General features: G+C 37.9%; 1 protein-coding gene across 1 annotated transcript; it reads left to right on the top strand.

Annotated features, from left to right (window-relative positions):
- Window positions 1–1,184: 1,184 nt before the first annotated feature.
- On the top strand, window positions 1,185–21,167 carry LOC111875314 (arylsulfatase G). Its single transcript, XM_023871455.2, has 9 exons — window positions 1,185–1,858; window positions 6,639–6,826; window positions 7,271–7,414; window positions 9,915–10,071; window positions 10,854–11,044; window positions 13,652–13,824; window positions 15,593–15,742; window positions 19,074–19,161; window positions 19,699–21,167. The coding sequence occupies exons 1-9, from the start codon at window positions 1,668–1,670 to the stop codon at window positions 19,974–19,976; spliced, it is 1,560 nt and encodes a 519-aa protein (XP_023727223.1). The 5' UTR covers window positions 1,185–1,667; the 3' UTR covers window positions 19,977–21,167.
- Window positions 21,168–23,524: the final 2,357 nt, after the last annotated feature.

Raw genomic sequence — 23,524 nt, 5'->3', positions numbered from 1 at the left:
TCTCTTTTTGCCAGAATATGCTAGTCATGTTTACCAGTGCATCTGTTCTGGGTTCTTGCTGGTATTTGTAAAGTTATGCTCTATGGTCTGAAATATGAATGTATTATTAGGATGTGTATTTAGGTATTTGGAAGGGGTATACATGACTGTTTTTTTTTTCATACCGCTTATTGATGATCTGGTTCTTTCTTTTACTGACCTGTGTGTATGGCATATATTGTTTCCAGTATTTCTATGGAATACATTCTTTCATCAAGTCCTGGGCATGTACTAGCAGTAGACTCAAATTCAGCAGTTATTTGTGGCATAGATCTTTATATATCTCATATAGTAAATGAAAATCATTAGGAGCTTGGGAAATCTGGCTCACATTTGGAAAATTTTGGATAGGCTGAGGTGTAAAAAAATTCTTTAGTAAGTCTGTTTAATGTACAAATATTTGGAGACCAACTAATGATATTTTTTCATAGTTAAAGATATGTCAGCCATGGAAATTTAAAAATTATTGTGCATTAGGGGTTCTGTATACTGAGAACAGCCATAATATATGGGCAGGCGGCGTTAAAAAAGTAGAGTCAAGGTACTCGAAATGAGCACACTTCAAGAGCGTGAAAAGGATGACATGATTGACAATTGACAGAGCCATCTAGTGGCAGAATGGAGAGACTTATTACTAGTTTTAGGTTTTGCTTGTGATGGTACATAATGCCGTGATTAACGTGAACCTTCCAGCCACTCTATGACCCTGGGGTCGACTCGGGCTCAAACAGAAATAAGTACCAGGAATTAATTACATAATTTTCCTGGGGAGTAAAGCGCGTAAGGCTGACAACCTTACCGCCATCTTTGAGCCGATTGTGTAGAAAATGTGGGACCTTCAACTTGTTCAACTTCTCACAACCCTATGGGCCTTCGCTCACGCGGTTAGTCGCTGGCGTCGCTGGCTTCCCACCGCGGTGATCAGGGTTCGATTCCTGGTCTGGTCAAGTGGGATTTGTGGTGGACAAAGTGGCACTGGGGCGGGTTTTCTCCAAGTACTTCGGTTTGCCCTGCCAATCTTCATTCCACCAAATTCTCCATCATCATAGTCATAGTCACCCGGGGCAGGCTACAATAGGCAAATCAGTGGCCGCCGTGCCGAGTGGACCCAGTTGGACTCAACCCCCCACTAAGCGAATTAGAAAAATAAAAGTACAACAAAGTCTGAATAAAATATCCGATTTGTCATCTCATGTATCTACTCGTAAACGGACAACGGTTGAATTATCTCTTCACACATTTTCAGTTTAATAGACATTTCTTTGCCAACCCTTTGAATCACTTTGATGAATCATAATGAATTCTAAATTTTCAAATAATTGGACCTGTAGTATATAAATTTTCTAGATGGTTTTTATTTCATAGATGGCAGAATTGTTACAGTCTGGGTACTTTCATAAAGCTGTAGATGCAGATTTATATTTAATGTGAAGATAAGGAAAAAAATGTCAACATGAAAACGACATGAATAGAAAAGGACGTATCTGATGCGTGATACGTATGGCTGTTTTGTGTGGACAAGCGTAGTAACAATTAAGGAAGGATTCTGCAGGTGCGGAGAGGTTAATGTACAACGGAAGCATTGAAGTTAGTATATTGTTTGAAAGGTTATTCAGCAAATCGTGAATATGATAATATTGTGGAGTGGTGTTTGTGTTTCTCTGAAGATGCTAATCTTGGTATATGCAGCAGAGACAGACTTGCGACCCAATATTGTGATTATAATGGCAGATGATATGGGTTGGGGAGATATTGGGGCCAACTGGCCTGAGACGGTGGACACCCCGAATATTGACAGTCTGGCACGGGAAGGTCTCAGGTTCGTAAGAGTGCGCTTAGTCAGATGTATAATATCTGTAACTGGAAACTGTATTATAGCTATAACTTGGTTAATTAGGATCATTTTAAAGATTACGAAATTTAATATTTAGAAAATATACAGCACACAATAGATTCTGAGCATAACACTGAAATACATCTAATACGGCAATTCATCGTCTGTAATGTAAAAGTACGTAAATTAAAGCTAGCTTTTTCTTGAGATAATGGCAGCTCAATATATCGTACTGTAATTTTGAAGATGAATGAAGACCATGCGATAAGTGAAGAAAATTGTCAGCATAGTACTGTGCATACGACATTATTCTGAATGCACATGAGCCTTGTTGTATATTTTGATATCTTCACAATCAAAATTTTCAATCAAAATGATCACATCCAACAGTCGGGATGTTGGATTACTTAATGACCCATTCTGGCCTCGTGTATTTAGAAGCCTCATTAAAGTTAGTCCCATGTTCCTCGATCATGTGGTTTGTGATTTTGTAATGGTCTTGGAAATCTCCCTTTTTTTGCTTTCTGTCATGTTGAATCCAGCAGGGTTTATAGTTTGAAATTTTGTTTAGTGTGGGTTCTGTTTTAATTCCTAAAACGTGCTATGCTGACTCTGCTATCCTGGCTCCTCAGTCATGTATATATATACGTAAAGGTAAAGCTATCCCTGTAACAGGTCATGGAGGCCCAGAGGGTTGTGAGATGTCAAGGCTCCCACATTTTCTAGACTTTCTGCTCACAGATGGTGGTGAGGTTGTCAACCTTACATGCCAGCTGTCCTTTACCCCCAGGAAGATTCCTGGTACTTATTTCTGTTAGAGGCTGAGTTGACCCCAGGGTCGTAGTGCAGGTAGAAAGGATAGGTCAGCTGGAAACAAATTATACATATAGTTATGTATTCCCCCCCATGTGACTCTTGTATCAGTCCTAAAATGTACATTTTCAGAATAGATTAATTTTAATCATTAAATAGTTATCTGAAAGTCTGAAGTAAGTACTGTTTGATAGGGTTGTCATGCTGCAGGGTTAGAAGGGGGGGGGGGGGGGGAAGGCTAAAGTGATATCCCTGGCCTGATGGTGGTAATAGTGGGAGGACCCTGCATATGACATGCCAGTTCTGGCATACAGTGCTGAAAGAGCAGCTAGGGGTGACTGATTTGTTTATACATTCATTTGTAAGCACTGGTTGAATGCATTGTATTCAAAATTGTGCTCAATACACTTATGTATGATTCACCGTGTTAATTGACGTTTTATATTCAGTCAGTTTTGCATAATATATACAGTAAGTCTTTGTTATGTTTATGAATGTTGTTAGAAATAGTTTCATACAGTATTCTAATCACTCTTATTGAAAAGTAAACTGCCCTGATTAGCAGCAATGAAATAAGGTGTATTTGAGCAGTTTTTTATTTGAGGGATGCTGAACGCATGCATAGTACTAACTGAGGTAAGAGGAGATTCTGCTGTTCCAGCTCTGGAGTAGGTTGGTACTCCAGTATTTGATCACCTTAACCAGTAGCATAAAGAATGGAACAGTGCACTCCCGTAGCATCCACAGGCTTGTGTACCCATGTTACTGATATGTACATAACATGAAATATTACATTGTTAAGGCCCCCGTCCCAGTGAACATTGGATAGGAGGGTGGGTGGCCCCCAGAGCCATTCTGGATGGTGTGAAGAAGAGAGAATTCTTGTCCGTACCAGGACTTAAACTCCAATTCATTGGTTGTCTGGCCCATACCCAGTCACAGTACTAACTGCGCTATACCTCACCACCATCTGTGAGCCGATGTGGGAGCCTTGACGTCTCACAACTTTATGGGCCTCCATGGCCTGTTACAGGGATAGCTTGACAATCTGGGTATTTTCAGAAATTTATAGAGATAAATGTGTCTTGAATCTGAAGATAAGGGAGCAAGTTTAGAATACTGGATACCAGGAACAGGAAATTAGGTACTGCCATTTTGAATATACCTGCCATGTGTCATTTGAAAGAGGACTCAGTAGGTCACTGGAGGTTAATATTCTAATGAAGAATTTATTTAAATGTTTAAATGGTGGTACATGTTGTAATTGTATGTAATATCTCACATGTTGGTTCCTTAGTTATTTGTTTCATATTTTTACATAAATATAAAATGAAGGTTTTTTCTTGTGTTATTGGAACTCGTGTAATTAGAATTATATTGGAGGTCATGAACCCTTTAATAGGATACAGTGAAGTGATTCATCATTGAGTGATCTTTAACCCAGTTCTTGTGTTGCGTGACGCTGTCACGTGAGGTATTTAAAACTTGACACATTGACCGTTAGACAATTTATTATGGGTAATATATTAGGCTCTTTCAAATTTTTACAGTTTTGTTTTTAGTTGCAGAGATGTATATTGCATATGTGAAAAATCAGTGTCAATGACTGCAGTTTTAAAAATAGGTAATGGTGGCTGAGTCAGGGAATTTAAATTCAAAATGGAATTTTTATGTGGTTAACAGTTTTTTCATACATAACTTTTCACTTTTATTTTTCATATAAAAAGCTATTTCTCACATTTCAGTAAAATTATTAATGGAGTGTACAAATTTAATTTATTTTCTACCCTGAAGATGGAGGCAGCAGGTTATTTTGAACTGTTGTATAGATATCTGTGGTCTAGTGGTCAGCGTGCCTGGCTACAAATTCAGAGGTCCGGGTTCGATTCCCGGCGCTACACTTTTTCAGAGAAGTAGTGGGTTTGGAACAGGGTCCACTCCACCTCGTGATGATAACCGAGGAGCTATTTCAAGGAAAGAGCGGCTCCGGTCTAGAAAACCGAAATTAACGGCTGAGGGGATTCGTTGCACTGACCACGCGACACCCTCTATCAGCAAAAGTTGGCATTAAACTTCGCCGACAAGTGGCGGTCACTTAGTTGGTATGGTTCGCTTGCACACTGAAATCACCGGGGTTTTTTTTTGTGTACATATCTACCAAACTACATGGTGTCACATCCTTGAAGACTGTATTCTTTATATTTACTGCCATCAGAACCCGAGATCTCACCAATTTATTTTTGCGTTAAGATGTGAAGGACTGGATTCATCTGGCTCAAGGCAGGGACCCATGGCAGACACTTTTGCAAGTTCCAGATACTTCTGGGAATTTCTTGAACAGCTGAGCAATTTTTGGCTTCTCAAGAAGTACCCATCTCCGTGGAGTTAGTTACTGGTTCGGTGTAACCCCTACTGAACACAAAGCTCAAATTACCCATATCAAAGTTGTCAGAAGCAGCTTGTCATATATAAACACTGGCTCACAATATAATACCTAAAGGTAAAAGTATAACTTTTCTTCTACTTAATGGAGAAATATGCCATGAAAATCTGTGAAGACATTTTTGACTTCAGCATTAATGGAATTGAGTTGTCAGCTACATGCTCTGGTAACGGTGTCCCAGTTACTCAGTACATAGGAGAATGGTTGGGCCTGTTGATGACAGTTTGGGTTAGTCACTCATTTAGATGATTCTTGTAAGGGAATATTGCCTTAATAGCAGTTTTATAGTAATTAGCGAGTAGACTGGTGTAGCAGTAAGCTTGTAGATTTGTATTCATGAGGAGTCAGTTACATGCTATCCTGGCTAAGGTTATTCATATAGCCATGCCATAGCTCAAGCGGTTAGTCACTGACTTCCCACCGCGGTGGCCTGGTTTCAAACCCGGGTCTGGTCAAGTGGGATTTGTGGTGGACAAAGTGGCGCTGGGGTAGGTTTTCTCCAAGTACTTCGGTTTTCTCTGCCAATCTTCATTCCACCAAATTCTCCATCATCATAATCACCCAGGCAGGTACAATACGGCAATCAGTGGCCACTGCGCTGAGTGGACACAGCTGGACTCCACCCCCCCACTAAGCGAATTAAAAAAAAAGGTTATTCATGATTTTCCTCATTCTGTACAAGAGTTCTGGGATAGTATCTTCAAATAGACATGTCCGCCTTCTTCCAAATTCTCCCACCATTTACCATTCATGATGTCTGCGTATCTTATTTGGTACTGTAATTGGAACAGTGTTATTAAGTACTCAGGGAACCAATAAATAATTGTAATAACTCCCTGTGTAACTTTCTGCCTATGTTAATAGAACCTTAAGGTTCAGCACCACTAATAACAAAGCCTGCAATTGGACATGATTGTGGGCCAGTTCTATCCAGTTCCCATCACAACCTATCTCCTGAAGATTTATCTTAATATTATCATCCAGTTTCTTCCATAAGGTTCCATGTGACCAGTTTACAAGATGTTTCCCCGTCAAATTTCTGGTCTCCCAGGTTTCCAGCCTACATAACTTTCTGGATTTCATTACCCTAGCTGTAGCATATAAACTTCAAGGACGATGAGATAAACAGGGCATGTAGTGTGAATTGGAGAGATGAGTAATGCATATAGGATATTGGTGGGAAGGACAGAAGGAAAGGGACCACTTAGAAGACCAAGACATAGGTGGGTGGATAATAATAAAATGCATCTTAGACAGGATGGGATTGTATGGACTGGATTGATCTGCCTCAGGATAGTGAACAGTTGAGGTCTCTTGTGTGTAATGAACTTTGGATTCCATAAAATGCTGGGAACTTTTGAGTAGCTGCACAACTAGTGGCTTCTCAAGAAGGGCTTATCTCCATGAAGTTTAGTTAATTACTTACTATTTAGTAGTATATAAACTGCACATATTATGAATTTAACTCATTAAGTACTGTTGCTACTGTCTTTATGTTAAATTGTATAGGTTAACAGATTTCCATGCAGGGGCATCTGTATGCACTCCTTCACGAGCAGCCCTTCTGACTGGCCGTTTAGGTCTGCGTACTGGTCTTACCAAGAATTTTGGACCAGATTCATTAGGTGGTATACCTACCAATGAGACCACAATTGCAGAGATTCTATCTAGTGCCGGATACAGAACTGCAATGCTGGGTAAGTGGCTTCATAGACTTTTTATGGTGTACTTTGAGACAAAATATTTTGTAGATACTAATAAATTCGGACATCACAGAAAATTAGGTGAAATGCATACTTGCAAGCTTACCTTTCTGGAATACATATGTCAGTTTGCTGACAGCTGTGTGTGGGGAATTTACTAATCTAAAGATATTAGCTGTCCCTGTAACAGACCATGAAGGCCCATAGGGTTGTGAGATGTCGCGGTTCCCACATTTTCTCTAGACATTCGGCTCACAGATGGTGGTAAGATTGTCAGGCATGTGGTAGCGTAATTGGTTGTGGCACTATGCTACAAGCATTTTTATTTTTATTTATTAGAAGTTTGTGCATACATTGAACAAAACAATATGTAGCAGGTTTTGCTATGTATAATGTGCATTGTACATGAAAGTAAGACAAAGTTATTGTTTGATACAGGAAAGTGGCATCTTGGTACCCGACCAGGACACCATCCGCTGGATAAAGGGTTTCACTCATACTTAGGTGTCCCCTACAGTGTAGACATGGGGTGTGCTGATCCTCCAGGGATGAACTTTCCTCTTTGCCCAGGTTGTCCTGAAGGTAAAGTGGTTCAGAAATCGGAATGAAATTAACAGGGTAAGGTATCAGGCTCATGTTATATTATTGGATTTCATTAGCTTACATGCATGCCAAAATATATACGATGGGGTACCCAAAAGAAACCGAACTAATTTTTTTGTGGTCAGAGCTTTTGTAGTACCGCGTTTTGCCGCTATGAGCACATAGAGCTAACATTCCTGAGTCAATAAGCTAACTACCGTTGCTTCAGAAGGCAAGGACTAGTTTTGGCAGAGTTTATAGTGACAACTGTTCTGTATGATCGTCGTTTTTGCAATGGCCCGAACACATGAAAATGTTGAAAAAATTTGTGAAATCATCAAGGAAGATCGACGACGGACCATTGCAGAAATTGTGGAGCTGTCGGGAGTGACTTGGAGCTCAGTTCAGCGAATTTTGACAGAAGATTTGGGAATGAAAAGGATGGCTGCGAAATGCGTGCCATGACTGCTGACTGCTGAACAAAAACAAGGTCGCGTGGAAGCATGCTGTGCTTTGAAAGAAGAGTCCCGAAATGATCAAAACTTTTTTTCAGCGTTTTGCTGATGTTGCTGAGGTGAAGGAAAAAAACGACGGAGGCGCTGTCAAGCATCTCAAAAGATGAATTTAGACAGTGTTTTGAAAAATGGAATAAAAGACCAGACAAGTGTATTAGTGTAAGTGGAGAGTCATTTGAAGGGGGTTGAAGGTTTATGCTTAAAATTTGAATAAATAAGTTTAAACAAAAAAGTTCAGTTTCTTTTGGGTACCCCCTCGTATTGTTCCATGAATTTAAAGTAGATTATGAATAAGCACACAGGATGGTAGGGAGAGGGAAAGTTAGGACATACCAGAACAAGAAACCTCACTTAAGCTGGTATTGTTACGTAATGTAGCTGATACATCTTACCCTAGATCCGAAGTTAGCGATGTTTTTCTTTGCTGTACCACTTGATAGTAAATTTTAAAATTTAACATTCCAAGCATGCCAGCATTGTTTTTTATTTTAAAATTTATGGTTTGTTTTATTTACAGTATGTGTAACTGTATACTTGAATATGTGTAAGCAGAATACATATTCCATGCTGCATTTAGTGAAGATCTTATTGTTATTAGAATTGTACTGATGCTCTTACTAATGCGGCATATTGCATATTATTATAATGTTTGTCTTGTGACTTTGTCTTGATGTCTGGGATTAATTGGAAGAAAAGGAAAACACCTGTAAATTTCAGGTAATGTGTTCTGTCTTGATTAAAGTGCCATAGTAAAGAGGAAGTGGAGTCAATGTAGTGATGGGCTGCAGGCTGGCCGGCCCGGGTTCGAATCCCAGCATTCTTGGCGGCATTCAGACCGGCTCTGGGGCCCACTTGGCATTCTATCCAATAAGTATCAGGGGCTCTTTCCTTGGGAGTAAAGAGGTAGGGGAATGAAGCTGTGCACTCACCTCTGTCTACTGGCAAGGTCAGGAATGGTGGTACTGTACCTCCACTCCGCTGTATGTCTTCATGGCATAGTGCTTACCTAATTAATTATATTGATAACTTTACCTTTTTTATGTAGTAAAATATATATTTTATTCCACCCTCCTGTTGCTTTGATGTATCACTTCACATACTTCCATCATTGGGCCGTGCCATAGCTCAAGCAGTTAGTCGCTGGCTTCCCACCGCGGCGGCCTGGGTTCGATCCCGGGTCTGGTCAAGTGGAAATTGTGGTGGACAAAGTGGCACTGGGGCAGGTTTTCTACCAGTACTTCGGTTTCCCCTGCCAATCTGCATTCCACCAATTGCTCCACAATGACCCTCACCTATCATCTGGGACTGGTACAATAGACCAGAATGCAAGGGACTTAGTCCCACCCCACTAGCAATAAAAAAATACTTCCATCATTAATGTAAATTTGTTTACAAAATACTTCATCATTTAAAATAATGTTAAAATTGCAGTTACTGCTACTTGTTTCTGCCATACTTGGCCATCCAGAAGCAGCTGTTCCCTTATTGAAATAGCCATACTGCATTAGTTAAATATTTAGTTAAATTATTAAATTAATTAAAATATTCCAGTATTATTCATTTTTTTAATTCACTCATTTGAATATATTTGCTTGAGAATATGACTCTTAATCTTTTCTTATACTACTCTCTTCTTGTGGCATCTGTGTTTTTTGCATCGTTTTGTTTAGCCATGTGAATATCTGTGTGTTGTTATCATTGTTATATTTATATGCCCCATTAGTATGTATGTTCCCACGCAGTTGGTCTAGTCAAGTGTATGTCACTTTATTAGAGAGGAAATATTTTTGTGATCTGATAGCTTGGATAAGAAGTTCATGTAAACTTTCTTCATGTGACATGGTGTGTGCTGTAAGTTGTTGACTCTTCTCCAGTACGTTTTAACATTAATAAAGAGAACGGGTATAGTTTAAAAGCAGTACCTTCATTTACCCAGAAAATTATTTAAATGAAATAGTTTGACTGAAGCATTGCTTTCTTCCAAGATAACAGTGTGTATCACTGTGCTTCCGCACTGTCCAACTGCATTATGGATCCCGCACTGCCTCTGTATAGCAACCGTTCCATTGCACATCAACCAGTGAAACTGGCAGACCTAGCCACAATGTATGCTGAATTTGCCAGCAACTTCATTCGCAGTACGTAAGTAGACACTCGATCCATCCAGCTCCCGTTGAGGAACATACAGTAAATTTCATTGCCAAATATTCTTGGGCTTTTGCATATGTAATGATAGAGCCTTGCACATGACATGCTGCATTCATCTCACATCTAGTAGCTAAAAATTGATTTTCGCATTCAGTTAATTTTATTGTTGTTCAGAATGACATTGCAGTACATCAACACTGTCAAATGTTTCACATTTCAGAGAGCATTAGTAGTTTTGAAATTTATTGTTGGGTGTCAGCATTGATCAAGGAGAATATTCTTGTCACCATTCACGATGTTTGAATTGTGTATGCAATTCTGGGAGAGTCAGAAATATATGCTTGATGGTATAAAATCTGGTGGTGGCATGCCAAGACCTCTTTTCTGTAACAGTCAGATTTTTAACCCTTACAATATAGTGTGACCTTTGACTTAGTCCACATCAAGAATTTTTTGTTGCATTCTCTAAATTTTTACTTTAAAATTGTATTATTTTAAGAGAATGGTGAGAAAATAATTTGCAGTGAAGGGGTAGAGGAATTTGTATGGAAAGAACTGAAATCATTGTTATAATCGAGACAAAGGTCCCAGAATTTTCTCTCTGTTGTTTTGGCTGCTGAAGGAGCCAATTAGAAGTCAGAAATTGAACACAGTGAGCAGGCGTATCCATGATTTTTCTATGGAGGCTTAAGGAACTTCTTTACATCTGAATTTGTGATGCTTGTACAGTGATAGAAAGATGTTTAGTTGGTTGCTGGTCTGTGTGGTTGTTACAGATCTTCCGTGCCTTACTTCCTTTATGCTGCACTGTCACACATGCATGTACCACTGGCCCACGGCCATAGATACGACAATGTGACCAGGCGAGGAGAATATGCAGACACTCTCCGAGAACTAGATGGGCTTGTGGCATCTATCTTATCTGCTGTGAAGCAGACAAACAACAATACTCTTTTTTGGTTCACAAGTTAGTATGAATTGGCTGCTTATTTTGGAGTGAATGTGGAAATGAGGTTTTAAAACGTTGAAGAAATGAGAACCAAGTGGCTACAAACTGCAATCAAGTTTGAGATTCCTTCGTTTTTTTTACATAACCCTTTCGATTCTATTATTTCAATAGAAAATATTTCTACAGTTGTTTGTCTGCTTGTGACTGTCACTGTCAGAAAATTGTTGGTGCTGTTGTTTTCTAATGTTAGTCTCTGCTGTAGCAGTGTTGAAGAATTTATTAGTGTATTTTTCTTCAAATTCCTCCATCTGTGTCTCAAGGCTAGAAGTATTATAGGTTCTGTCTGATTTATGCAATATAGTGACATATTTCACTGCATGATTTCCAAGAGTAGAAATTAACACTACACATTGATATTCAAATTCAAATTTCATGGACAAATACTATGTTTGTAATTGTTGACATACACAAGAATTCATCATACAATATTTGTAGGTATATTTGTGATCTATTTCTGTACTAAATTTCATATGCCCAACTTTAATGTTTCATAGTTAGCACTATTATTTAGTGGCCTCCATAGTCTAGGGGTGACGTTCCCATCTCATGACTGAAGGTACGCGGGTTCAAACCCAGCGGAGGTCGTGGAATTTTTAAGGGCGGAAAAATTTAGGGAACAAGTCCTCCGGGAGGGACTTTAAGCCGTGGGTCCCGTGTCGTAGATTTACGGCACGTAAAAGATCCTCATGTCTCTAGGAGACCTCTGAGCTAAATTAGGCAACAATTTCCCACCCAAGTAGTTTCCAGTGCCTCTGGTAAATGGGGGAAATATCAGGTACCGACGGCCAACCTCGTTGGCTGAACGGGGCTGATAGCACGCACCAGTACCGGTAGGCTATGGCGACAGTAGAAATTAAAAGGGGACACACAATGGACCAATAACTGGTCTAAGTGCATGGGGAAACCCACCCCCTCTAATAATAATAATAGCACTATTATTTAGAAAGTTTAATACAAATATTATACAGCCACCATGCTGCTGTTTTACATTATGGGGAAGGGCCCATTCTATGGGGATCTCAGACCACACAAAATGTTAGCATCTTGCATTAATTGCCACTAATGTTGCTCACATCACAGAAGTTGGGACAGATGCAGTGTTGCTATTATTGCTGCAAAGAAATTAAACAGTATTGTAATGTGGATGGTGCAATAGGAAGTAGGGGTCACGTGAACTCTGCGTTTCCACGACTGACGTCACATGCCCCCACTCCTTCCATCACTACACAACGTTCGGTAAACACCCCTCCCCGCTAGGCTGTGACATCATGCAACAGGCGAGTCCATGCAGTGACTATTGCTGGGCAATCGGTAAACACAACGATTACGCAACAGGGCAGCAAGGCATGTTTTCCACTGTCCTGCTGAGAGTTTATAAGAGAAACTGGAATGCCTAAGGGAGAGAGTGGAAGTCTAGCAGTCGCCAGAGTTAGTTCAGCATTAGCAGTTGGTTTCTAGCCTTCAAAGAGATGAGGTGGAGTCCAGCAGCCATGAGTTGTTGTTAAGTTGTATCGAGTGAATGGCAGTTTAAGTGTAAGAGCGAGTGTGGAATAAATCTGTTAGATCCAAAACGGCGTGAAGTTATTTGTCATGTGACAAACACCCAACATGTGACAGTATGAAAATTTGGTAGAGAGATGAAAAATACTTACCAACAATTTTAATCAGAAAAGCTGAAGGGAAGAGACCACTAAGGAGACTCAGGTGTAGCGGACAGGAGAATGATATTGAAATGGATGTTGGAAAAATATTTTAGGATGAGGACTGGATTCACCTTTCTTGGGGTTGGGTCCATTGATTGGCTCATATGAACACAGTAATGATTCTTTGAGTTCCATGAAAGGTGGGAAATTTCTTAACCAGCTGAGCAACTATCACTTTCTCAAGAAGGATTATGATATTAGTTATGGAAATTGGGCATTTTCCAATATAGTGATATGCATATGAAATTCAATAAAAATATGTTCAAAAATTATAAACAGACACAAATGCACACACATGTACATGTATAGCAAAGCCTATATTCCCATAAGAAGTAATGAATTATTAATGGATAATAAAAATTGCGAATAAGAGAGTAACTAGTGATGTTAAAGTAGAAAAAAGAAGGGTTATATATTTTTTGGTTTTCTGTTTGTTTTTATGTTTTAATGTCTGGGAATATGAGCAGAAAACCATAATAATTTGAACATAGCTACCTCAACTCAGAGAAAATTGAGTGCAGTCTTAAAGTCATTGTGTGTTGTGGAATTTGAAGTTTTCACAGTGATTATTCTGAAGAATTCTGCCTTCTGGGATATAATGCTGTATAGTACATTGAAAATCAAACAGTGTTTTGGAGGAATATTTACATTCCATCTTCAAGGTCAATGAATAAGCCAAGCAAGAAGCTCTGCTTTGCTCTCTGGTTTCTTACTTGACTTATTCTTTGTCCATGAAGATGGAGGCAACACGTTTCTGTGAAATTTCAGTTGATTTTCAACAGACTACATGGTGTTATATCCCAGAAGGTAGAACCTTTCCTCGCATCATTATTTGGCATGAAGACTACATTTACTATTGCAGCTGACAATGGGCCATGGGAAGAGAAGTGTGGTCTGTCAGGTTCTGTTGGTCCATTCATTGGGATGTGGCAGGCTTCTCCCATGGGAGGTGGTGGAGGTGCGGTAGCAAAGAAGACAATTTGGGAGGCAGGGCATCGTGTACCATCCATCATATATTGGCCCGAGCACACTGAGGTACTGGCATTTATTCTAACTGAAAGTGCCTTATGTCAGCTAGATTACTTAGGAGGGTGACTAGGGTATGAACTGAATGAGTGTAATTTGATTCCAGGCAGATGCATAATGTTTTTCTTTTACTACTGCATACACTCACTCTGGGGTCTGCCCATCCCCCCATTCAGTAGAAACCAGGGGTCATTTTTTTTTTCTTGGGGTAAAGTGGCTGGGACATGAATCTGATCGCCCACTTCCATGTGTTGGAGAACTTAATGCATTGAGCTTTATCTGTACTTCCTCTTTGTCTTCGTGATGTTGCACTTGAGCACGGGGAGAACTTTGGTTTAATTCACCAGTATGTTGTAATCTAGGATGATGATATTTGGAGGAATGTGGCTTGGTGGGTGATGGTCCTCATGATCACTTTTGGAGAACTGTTATCAGCAAGTGTCCAAATTTATCGTACCCAAATATGACTACTGTAAGTTAGTGCCTAATTCAGGCAGTGCTTAGGAAGGAAGAATTTGTACGCGAACTGTTATTTTACAATGATGAATGTGTTTATAGAATCAAAATGTGAGAAAAATGTTGTATGTATATTTACTACTAATAATTTCTTCAATATAATTGTGCTTTTTAGTGCCTTTCTTTAATGTAATCTGATAGACCAGTGATTCCCAAATTAAGTTGTCTGCAGTCTTTTAGTCCCATAGTGAGAGATTTTATTATGAATGCCAACATAAAAAGTAGTCAATTTCTTTATGGAAACCATCACAACAACTATATCAAGGTCAGTGCCTAGTTTGGCTCTGCTACATGTTTTGGCTATTAAAAGTCATCATCAGGCAAATACATGGCTAACATATATACACCACTGAACTGCAGTACTAATAAAATTGGATACAATAATATTAATTATATTAAAGTACTTGGCATAAAAGTACAATAAATTAGATTATAATTATAATACAAGAATAAAATACTTCGATTGATGCTTTACATCATTGAGTCAGTCGTTGGTTTTTATGATTTTGTTGTATTCCCACGGACAAAAAAAAGGTAGTATTTTATAAACACCGGAATTCCAAACATTGATTTGTAAGCTAATTTTCTGAGCTTACTTTTTGCCCTGGTGAGTGGAAACAACTATTTTCTTAATATTTTTGCTTGTAGATGATATTTTAACTTTAAGTTTCTTTCCAGCATTTATTGTATAACTGATTCAAAGTCTGTATTTATTAATTATATTTTGCAATAACAAGACATTCTCTGGTTGGAAAATTCTTATATATATATATATATATATATGTAACGTGGCGTTACGTGTTCATGATAAGGATAGGTTTATCCATGACAATTACTCTAACCCAGAAACCCGTGAATCTAGCAATAATTGCGAACAGGATCGCATGCAAAGTNTGGTGGTGGTGGTGGTGGTGGCGGCATCAGTGGTGATGACGATGATGACTAATAAAGAAAGAAGATTTATACTAGAAACAGACATTTTTTTTTCTAATCCCATTTATGACACAGAAAAGTCTTCATTTTCAATGCAGTTTTTCCTTTGAGTACCATGCAAAACTGTTGTTGATCTCTGCCCATTTTACACTTCTAGTTTTTGGTTTTGGTTTGCAGTTGCACATAACACTTCTGAGACCAAAGAGTTTGGTTATCACTGTTATAGACCATTAGAAAGTGAGTTCTGACAAAATATGTCATGAAATTCTTAGGAAGAAGTGTTGCGTTCCTCAAGAAGAACCAGAAGTTGTTCCTGTATTTTTTTCAGGCTGGAACTGTGTCCAATGCTCTGACATCAAGTCTAGATATACTACCCACACTGGCTATGCTAGCAGGAGTGAAGATTCCTGGGGACAGATATTTTGACGGAGTGGACATGACATCTGTCATCACTGGTTCTGCCCACAGTATCAGAGAGGTACATCATTCAGGCATACCAAAAAGTAGCGTTGTGCTGGTTGAAGCTGTTTATATGTAAAGATTTGAAAATTCTGGAAAATGTGCTTTTATTTTACATACTTAAAGCATTAAAGTAAGGTGTGGAAATATTAAATTCAAGACAGTTACACATACAACATACAAGAACACATGCATATCTACATAGACCAGGTGTCAGATGATAGGGATTAAGATTATGTAATGCTCCACAGGTTATAATATCCATTCTTATCCCTAAAGATGAACATGTGGTTATCTTCCAAGAAGCTGTTTGTCATTTTTTATTTAGAGGTGGATATTGAATGAATGACAGTTATAGCGAACAGAACCTGCATGCTCTATCTGAAAGCTGTCAAAGTAATTGCATATTTGAAAGGTACTCCCCATTTTATATTCAGAGTGTAGAGTTTATGCTAATGAATTTTGAATGATAAAATGTTGTACTCCTAGCATTATTTGTTTACTCTTTTTACTGCACAAGTCTCTTGTCATATAAGTTATATTTTTTGGTATTTTATGGTGTTTAGCATATACAGTCAACACACCATACATTTTTAACATTTTAAAATTTGACTTCACATGATTTAAGGAAGAATGGTTAAGTCACGAAATGTCACTTTTCCAAAAAGAAGAAACATTTTAGATATGTACACAATAATGTATTGTAACATGTTTGGCCACTGAAGACGCTGTTCAGTTTGTTAATTGGTTTATTTAATAACCTACAAGTCATAACTACAATTAATTATGGCACTGTTACGGGTTTACGCACTTTACAAGCTACACAATAATCTCTTCACTCTCTCTTCAGTAGCCTTCACGTATTTATAACGCAGGAGCTATACAAGTGTCACTGAATTACACACTCCCAATACCTTCTCAGTTATCACAAACTATCACTGATTATCACACATAAACTCTTCTGATCACACATCCGGTTCTTCGTTTTCCATGGCTGCTATACTTCAACTGAACTTATGACGTACGCTTCGCATTCACAATTCATTCAGAACACCTGAACTCGGCGACTGCTAGACTTCCACTGATCTACTTAGGCATTCCAGTTTCTCTTATAAACCCTCATACGGACAGCGGGAAATGCACCTCGCTTCCCTGTTGGGTAATTGCCGTGTTTGCAGATTGCCTAGCAATAGTCGCTGCACGGACTCTGCTGTTGTATGACATTACAGCCTAGTGGGGAGGGGTGTTTACTGAGCGTTGCGTAGTTACGGGATGAGTGGGGATGTATGACAGCACTCTAAACACTCACAGAGTTGTCACGTAGTAACGCGCCGATACAATCCACAACTCTCAAGTTGCACGCATGCTCCGAGGCCTCTGTGGCTCAACAGTTCCTGCATAGAGCAAATATGTCACAGTATTTAACTCAGTATTTCATTATATCAATGAAGAAAAAGTATTGTGCTTAGAGACATAATCTGGTTTTTATTTGATCCTGTAAATAACAAAAAATTTATGATACACTTATATTATATTAACCAATTTTTGACATAACCATCTTTTCTGTAATACCACAAATATTTTCTTGAATGCATGCTACTCATTCTGAGTCATACCATTTTTCCTTACAGTCCTTACCACCTGAAATTTCTTCCAGCTTGAAACAAGTCTGAACCGTGCACAACAGACTCATATCATGGTCCTACAAGTTACAACACCACATTGCATTTGGTAGTTGAATGCAGTGTTTTGGAGGAACATATTACCTCTATCCTATATATAGTGACGGTGTATTCCTCTGAAATATTGATAGCCACCTTCTTGATAACACAATTTTGTGATCCAAGAGACCATGATACTAATCTTCACTGCTGTGAAAACCTCAGAACTTATATAAATATCATACTATTCACAATTGAAGTCATATTGCAGAAGGAGTGTCATTTTCACAGATGAAACAATGTAAGTGTTATGTCTAATAAGTTCAGGTCCATGGAATAGAATCTTCTTGAGAAGCTGATAGTCACTTAAATGGCTATATTCTGCCATTTATTGAACTTGAATGTTCATTATGGTGTTTAAAATAACCCTCCACTGGACCATATCCTAAGCCAGTTGAATCCAGTCTGCACTCTGCCATTCTATTTAAGATCCATCTTAATAGTATCATCTTAAGTTGTGTAAGTTCTGTAAATGCTCACAACCCATCACGTTTTGTGACTAAAATTTTGTATGCATTTCTCACCTCCACATGCATGCCACATCTTGCTAACCTCACTCCTTTTTAATATAAAAAGAGAAATAACTATTGTGTTACACATAGGGAAAAGGTACAGCATATTTTTATTATTTTTGGCATTGGTTTGTAAACTCACATTGTCAGTTTATGTGAATATATTTATTGTTAAATATAATATTTTATCCACTATTCTTGTTATGTTACAGTTATTATGTGTAATATTTCTGTTGTTTAATATCATTAAGATTGTGAATCACTATTGATTTTGTATGATTTTATTGTTACACATTTAAATCTTGCTCCTAAAAGTGCTTATTCAGAGAAATTTTAATGGTGTTTCTCAGGCTTTCCAGGCAAATGCCAAGATAGTACCTGAAATTCGTCTGTAACTGCTTCCTTCTACTCGTATATCCTTTCCTGTACATATCTGATGTTTCTGTAATTCAGTTCTGTATAATTACAACAGTTGTAAGCATTGCTGAATGAAGTATAATCAAGTAAATGCATTGTTCAGTTAATCTGTAAAGGCGCGTCCACATTACTCGTGCTCGTGCTCATTGGGAGACTCGCCAGGCTTCGGTGTGTGGGATCCGTACATTTACTTGTAGCATATATAGGCTGTAGTAGTATTTTAATTTATTGACTATAGTTTTTAAATTAAAAATTAAAAATTTGCTTTTCTCATGACTTGTCATATTGTCCACATTACTCGCAAGCATAGCGAGTCACACGAGCACAAGTAATGTGGACGCGCCTTAAGACACTTCACATGACCACATATTGAGTAGTCACTATATATCTCAGTTTATTAATATGGAAAGAAACGAAAGCTACCAATAATTACGTGAATAAAAGTATACATGAAGAGACATGACATTTACCATACTGACAGTTGCAGTCATGATACTTAGTAGAAGTGAAGGTAATAAGATTTTTACATTTGCTGAACAATAAATCAGCTAATAAGTACTAATAAGTATTTGTTATCAATTGATAGGAATTAATATTCTGTAAGATTCTGCATTGCATTTAGTATTATTCTTGCACTGTACTCTGAAAACTATAGTGTGTAAAATTTACTTGGATTTGTGGACCTTCTCTGTGTGCACAGGTGTTGTTCCATCCACACAGTGGGAATGGAAAGGAAGGGGAAATTGGTGCGGTACGTATTGGGAGCTACAAAGTTGTATATTACACCGGTAAGTGTAATCCCTCTAAAAAGAAAGAGCTTCTAACCATAAAAGTATAATTTTGGGCTACTGAGTTATAATTTCTTTCCATTAAACTACTTTCCCAAAATTTGTTGGAGGATCCCAGTGAGGGTGGGAGTACATATTTCAGCACACAAGAGTACTCATCTACATTGTAGTAGATGGCTGATGTTAAATGGAAGGCATGCAGGCTTCAGAGTTCATGTTTGGATTACAGGATATACATTCTGAATATTTTATATGTATATATGACAATGTCTCTGGCTTGTTTCACTGTTTAAAAGTCAAAGAGTGGCAAATATCATCATCTTGCCACAAAATGCCTTCGCAGCCTGAATGTCCAAGAATTTTTTCATGATTAGTGTCAAAGTCAACAGTTTTCCACTCAGTTATAAATAGTTTACCTGTATAGACACAAACAGGTATCCAAACTTTTGTTGTATTTAATACAAATGAAATGTTTTTACCCTACTTGATAGACAGGATGTTATTTGTTTGTGAGATCCTCTAAACATTAATGTGCAGGAGGGGTTCCTGATTGCTTTGGACACTCAGGGCCAGCACAAAGCCATGCGGATTCTCCACTAGTGTTCAAGCTTGATGTTGACCCATCAGAGAGCTCCCCTCTTGAACACAACAGCAGTGAGTACGTTGTTGCAACGGAATTGGCAAGAATGGCTCTTAGGAGTTTACAGGACAGTATCCGGGCTGACAACACAAGTACAGTTGACTACAGTAGGAGTCATGATGGATGGGTTTGTTGTAACAAAAATAGCCCCATTTGCCGTTGTCCTTGGGACTAGATGATGCCATACAAGATGGAAGAAAACTCATCTAAGACAACATTTTCCTATACAAGAATCTTCAGTTTACAGAATAATATACTAATCTTGTCTCATTTCAGTCAGTATCTAATTATTTAGTACATAAAATCGTTTGGGTTTCCCAATTCTCACCAGCTGTGAACCAGACAAAGGTGTCACACTGTATTCTGCCACTTCAGTTCCAGACAGTAGACAATCTCGAAAATATTAAAATTTTTTTATATGGGTACAACTGATGGTTATAGAAAGCTTCATTAATAATTGTCAATTTTTTTCTAACCGAATTCACATAAGATTTTACGAACCTCAGTAGCAGTTCTGTCTGTACCATCCTCAACTGAGAATTGAACTGAGAATCCCCTAGCTATGAGTCACATTGCTGTATACCTTCTGAATATATCAGAACTGTCATGTCATGCATAATGTAGTAGAACGCAGTAAATTAAATACTTCCTCTCACATCCAAAATCTTAAAAAGACAGTGTATAAAGAGCATCAATATTATGTACTGCGGCAGTGATAGTGAATTGAGTGAATAACAGCTAAGTACTAAAAATATCTTCTATTTTTAACCGTAATTCGCTGCACATGATCTCATTTTAGATGAAAGACTTGTTTATTCTGAATAACCAGAAAAAATCACACAAAGAAATTTTAATGTTTGATTCTCAGAAAGCAAATGAAAAGAGGAGTGTAACATTCACACTTGAAATTATTTTTCAATAAAAAATGTTTAATTATCAGCCATTATGCAGTGTTTAAAATGTTTTCATGTGTGTTATCCTGTATGGCTTCCTTTTCTCAGTTGAAAAAACATAATTAAGAATTTCTAAGAAAATCAGGAGGGACTGGAATTGAAATAAACATATTCTCTTATGCTTTCTGCTGATGATTTTAAAATACTATACAAGAACAAGAAAGCCACAAAGAAGAACAGGGAGCTCTATTACTCGTAAATGGTAGTCATGAGCTTGGTTGGGAGGAAATTAGATGATGTCCTATCACCACAGTGCAGGACAAAATCATCAGGTGGGATAATTATTTGAGAACATGGCTAGAAAGAAAAGAAGATGGAGAAATTTGAATAATGAATAGGTTCATAATTTGTACCCTTTTACAATATTATATTTAAGCATCCTGTTACACTCTGCACAGGGAGCCTACACAGAATAACACCTGAACAGTGCTGAAAACAAGAAGTAGCCGCTGCAGCACTATAGACATAGGGCAGGTAACCCTGAGAATTTTAAATTTTAAAATTCGAAAAAATTCTAAAGAAATTTTTAAAATTGGAATTGAAGATTTTAAAAGTGCCAGTTTATGAAAATCAAATTGACGTGTGTAGGTTAACAAAGATTTTGTACATATGTGACTGATATCAGCGGGGAAGATTCTGATATAGCGAAACCTCTTAGCAATGGCGAAATGAACAATTGAGAAGACTAGTGTTTTTTAAATTTTAAACTACGTGCAGTGTAGCAGCTACATGAGAGTATACACCTGATGATGGCCGTTTGCGGCCAAAACATGTAGTACAGAAGAAAGGAAGACAAAAGAAATACAGTAAATTGTTACACTTAGGACAGAGTTTGTGTCATATATTGTACCCTTTGGCTAAATATTATTAAGGCAACAAAATTAATGAGAATGAAATATTCAGTACATATAGCATGATAGGGGAACTCCAAAATTTTAGTTGATAAATCTGACCATCTGGAAGATCTGGGGATAGTGTGAATGTTAAAGAAACAGTACATGAGGGCATGGACTTGATTAATCAGGTCAAGGATTGGTTGCAGTGGTGGACCTTCTTGAACATGGTAATGAAGCTTTTGGTTCCATAAAACAGGAAATTTTTTGAACAAGTGAACCGACCTCACCTTGTCAAAAGGAACTCCGATTCATGGAGTTGGTTAGTTAGATTTCATTTACGTATCTCATTCAGCGTGGCAGTGGGAAAGCGATATTTTAGGTGGACCATAGCTGTGTTATGGAAGTGCTGAATTTTAAGTTCATTTGCTTAAAATGATGTGCATATTTGATTTTTCAAGTATGGTTGTATACTTATCAGGCACTGATACAATAGATATTGATACTTTTGATTTTTAAGGATACAGTATGACACGGAATAAGCTGATATATATCAGTAAACAGGATGGATGTCAGATCTTCGCTCATGTATGATTCAAGGTTCTTCTACACAGCTAAAGTGAGATATGATAAAGTTTATTTCATAATGTGAAGATAAGGGCAATCAATCTTCACAGCTTTTCTTTTGTCGCTTCACATGCTGACTGAATTTTATGCATTTTAATATTGAGTTGTTGGCCCTGATTATGGAATAATCTCAGATATACACATCACCTTTAGAAACAATGAGAAAGAAGGCTGAGTGTTACAACATTTCAATAAAAGATATTTATAAGGTGACTGTGAATTTTGCTTTGTAATTATTGATAAGGCTGGTCACAGTAACGGAGTGGTCTAAGGCGTGCACTGTCTTTGCTCGCTCGGAAGCCGGAATCATGGGTTCGAATCCCACTCAGGGCATGGATGTTTGTGTGCGTTTTTCTGTGTTTGTGTACAGGTAGAGGCCTTGCGACGAGCTGATCACCCACCCAGGGAGTCCTACCGAATGTCTAAGATCTAGAAAAACCGAAGTGAACGGAGTTCATGGAGGTAGGCCTTGGCCCACTGGGGCTGTAGTGCCAAAGGGAAAAAAATTATTGCTAAGAAGGATCACTGTATTTGAATCAAGAGACTAATAGTTAATATGCTGTTTTCCTTGTAATTGTTAAAACTGTATTTCTTTGTATTTAGTAGGAATATTATGTAAATTCATAGCAGTTACGTGGTAAATATACCACCTTCACCATCAGTTTCATGTGTGAGGCAGAGTTATGGAAGAGCAGACAGCGAGACCTTACAAATGACTTACTGCGCACAATGGAAGTGTAGATGGGAACTTGGCTGTGAATGGCAGTTTGCAGTATTCATTTAAAGAATAGACCAGTAATGGTTCTTTTGTTATAAGAAATGTATAGCTTTTCCTGTCTTTTATGTAGATCTGTTGGCAATAAAGGTTTCTCTGATCTTGTGTTTTGTTAGTAGCTATTCTGTTTATTAGCTCCTTTTAACATTGTGTGTTTTGATACTTATTGATGTTTTATACAAACTCTGTGTTGTTTTATATTTTCCTTTATGGCTAATTTAAGCTAATAAAGCCAAAAGGTTCACTGGACTGTGTTGAAATTCAGATTATTCAATTGCTTACTTGTTGAATCTTTCATTTAGCAGTACTTCATGTGTTTCATATATACAGGGTGTCCCAGGAGGAATGGACCAAACTTCGGGAGGGTGTTCCTTATGTTAAAGTATGCCGATATAACCCAAAACACCTATGTCCAAAGTTGAACGGTTATGGAGATAATGGCCAGAGAAGTGTCAAACTTTGACCGGCGTTGCACACTTGTTTATTAGAAAATACATATTAAAACTGGCAGGAATATGTGGATTCTGTAATGTTA

The sequence above is a fragment of the Cryptotermes secundus genome, unplaced genomic scaffold, assembly GCF_002891405.2.
Source record: "Cryptotermes secundus unplaced genomic scaffold, Csec_1.0 scaffold442, whole genome shotgun sequence".
Classification (NCBI taxonomy): Eukaryota; Metazoa; Arthropoda; class Insecta; order Blattodea; family Kalotermitidae; genus Cryptotermes; species Cryptotermes secundus.
The sequence above is the reverse complement of the archived record's forward strand: the minus strand, read 5'-3'. Positions and strand labels throughout refer to the sequence as shown.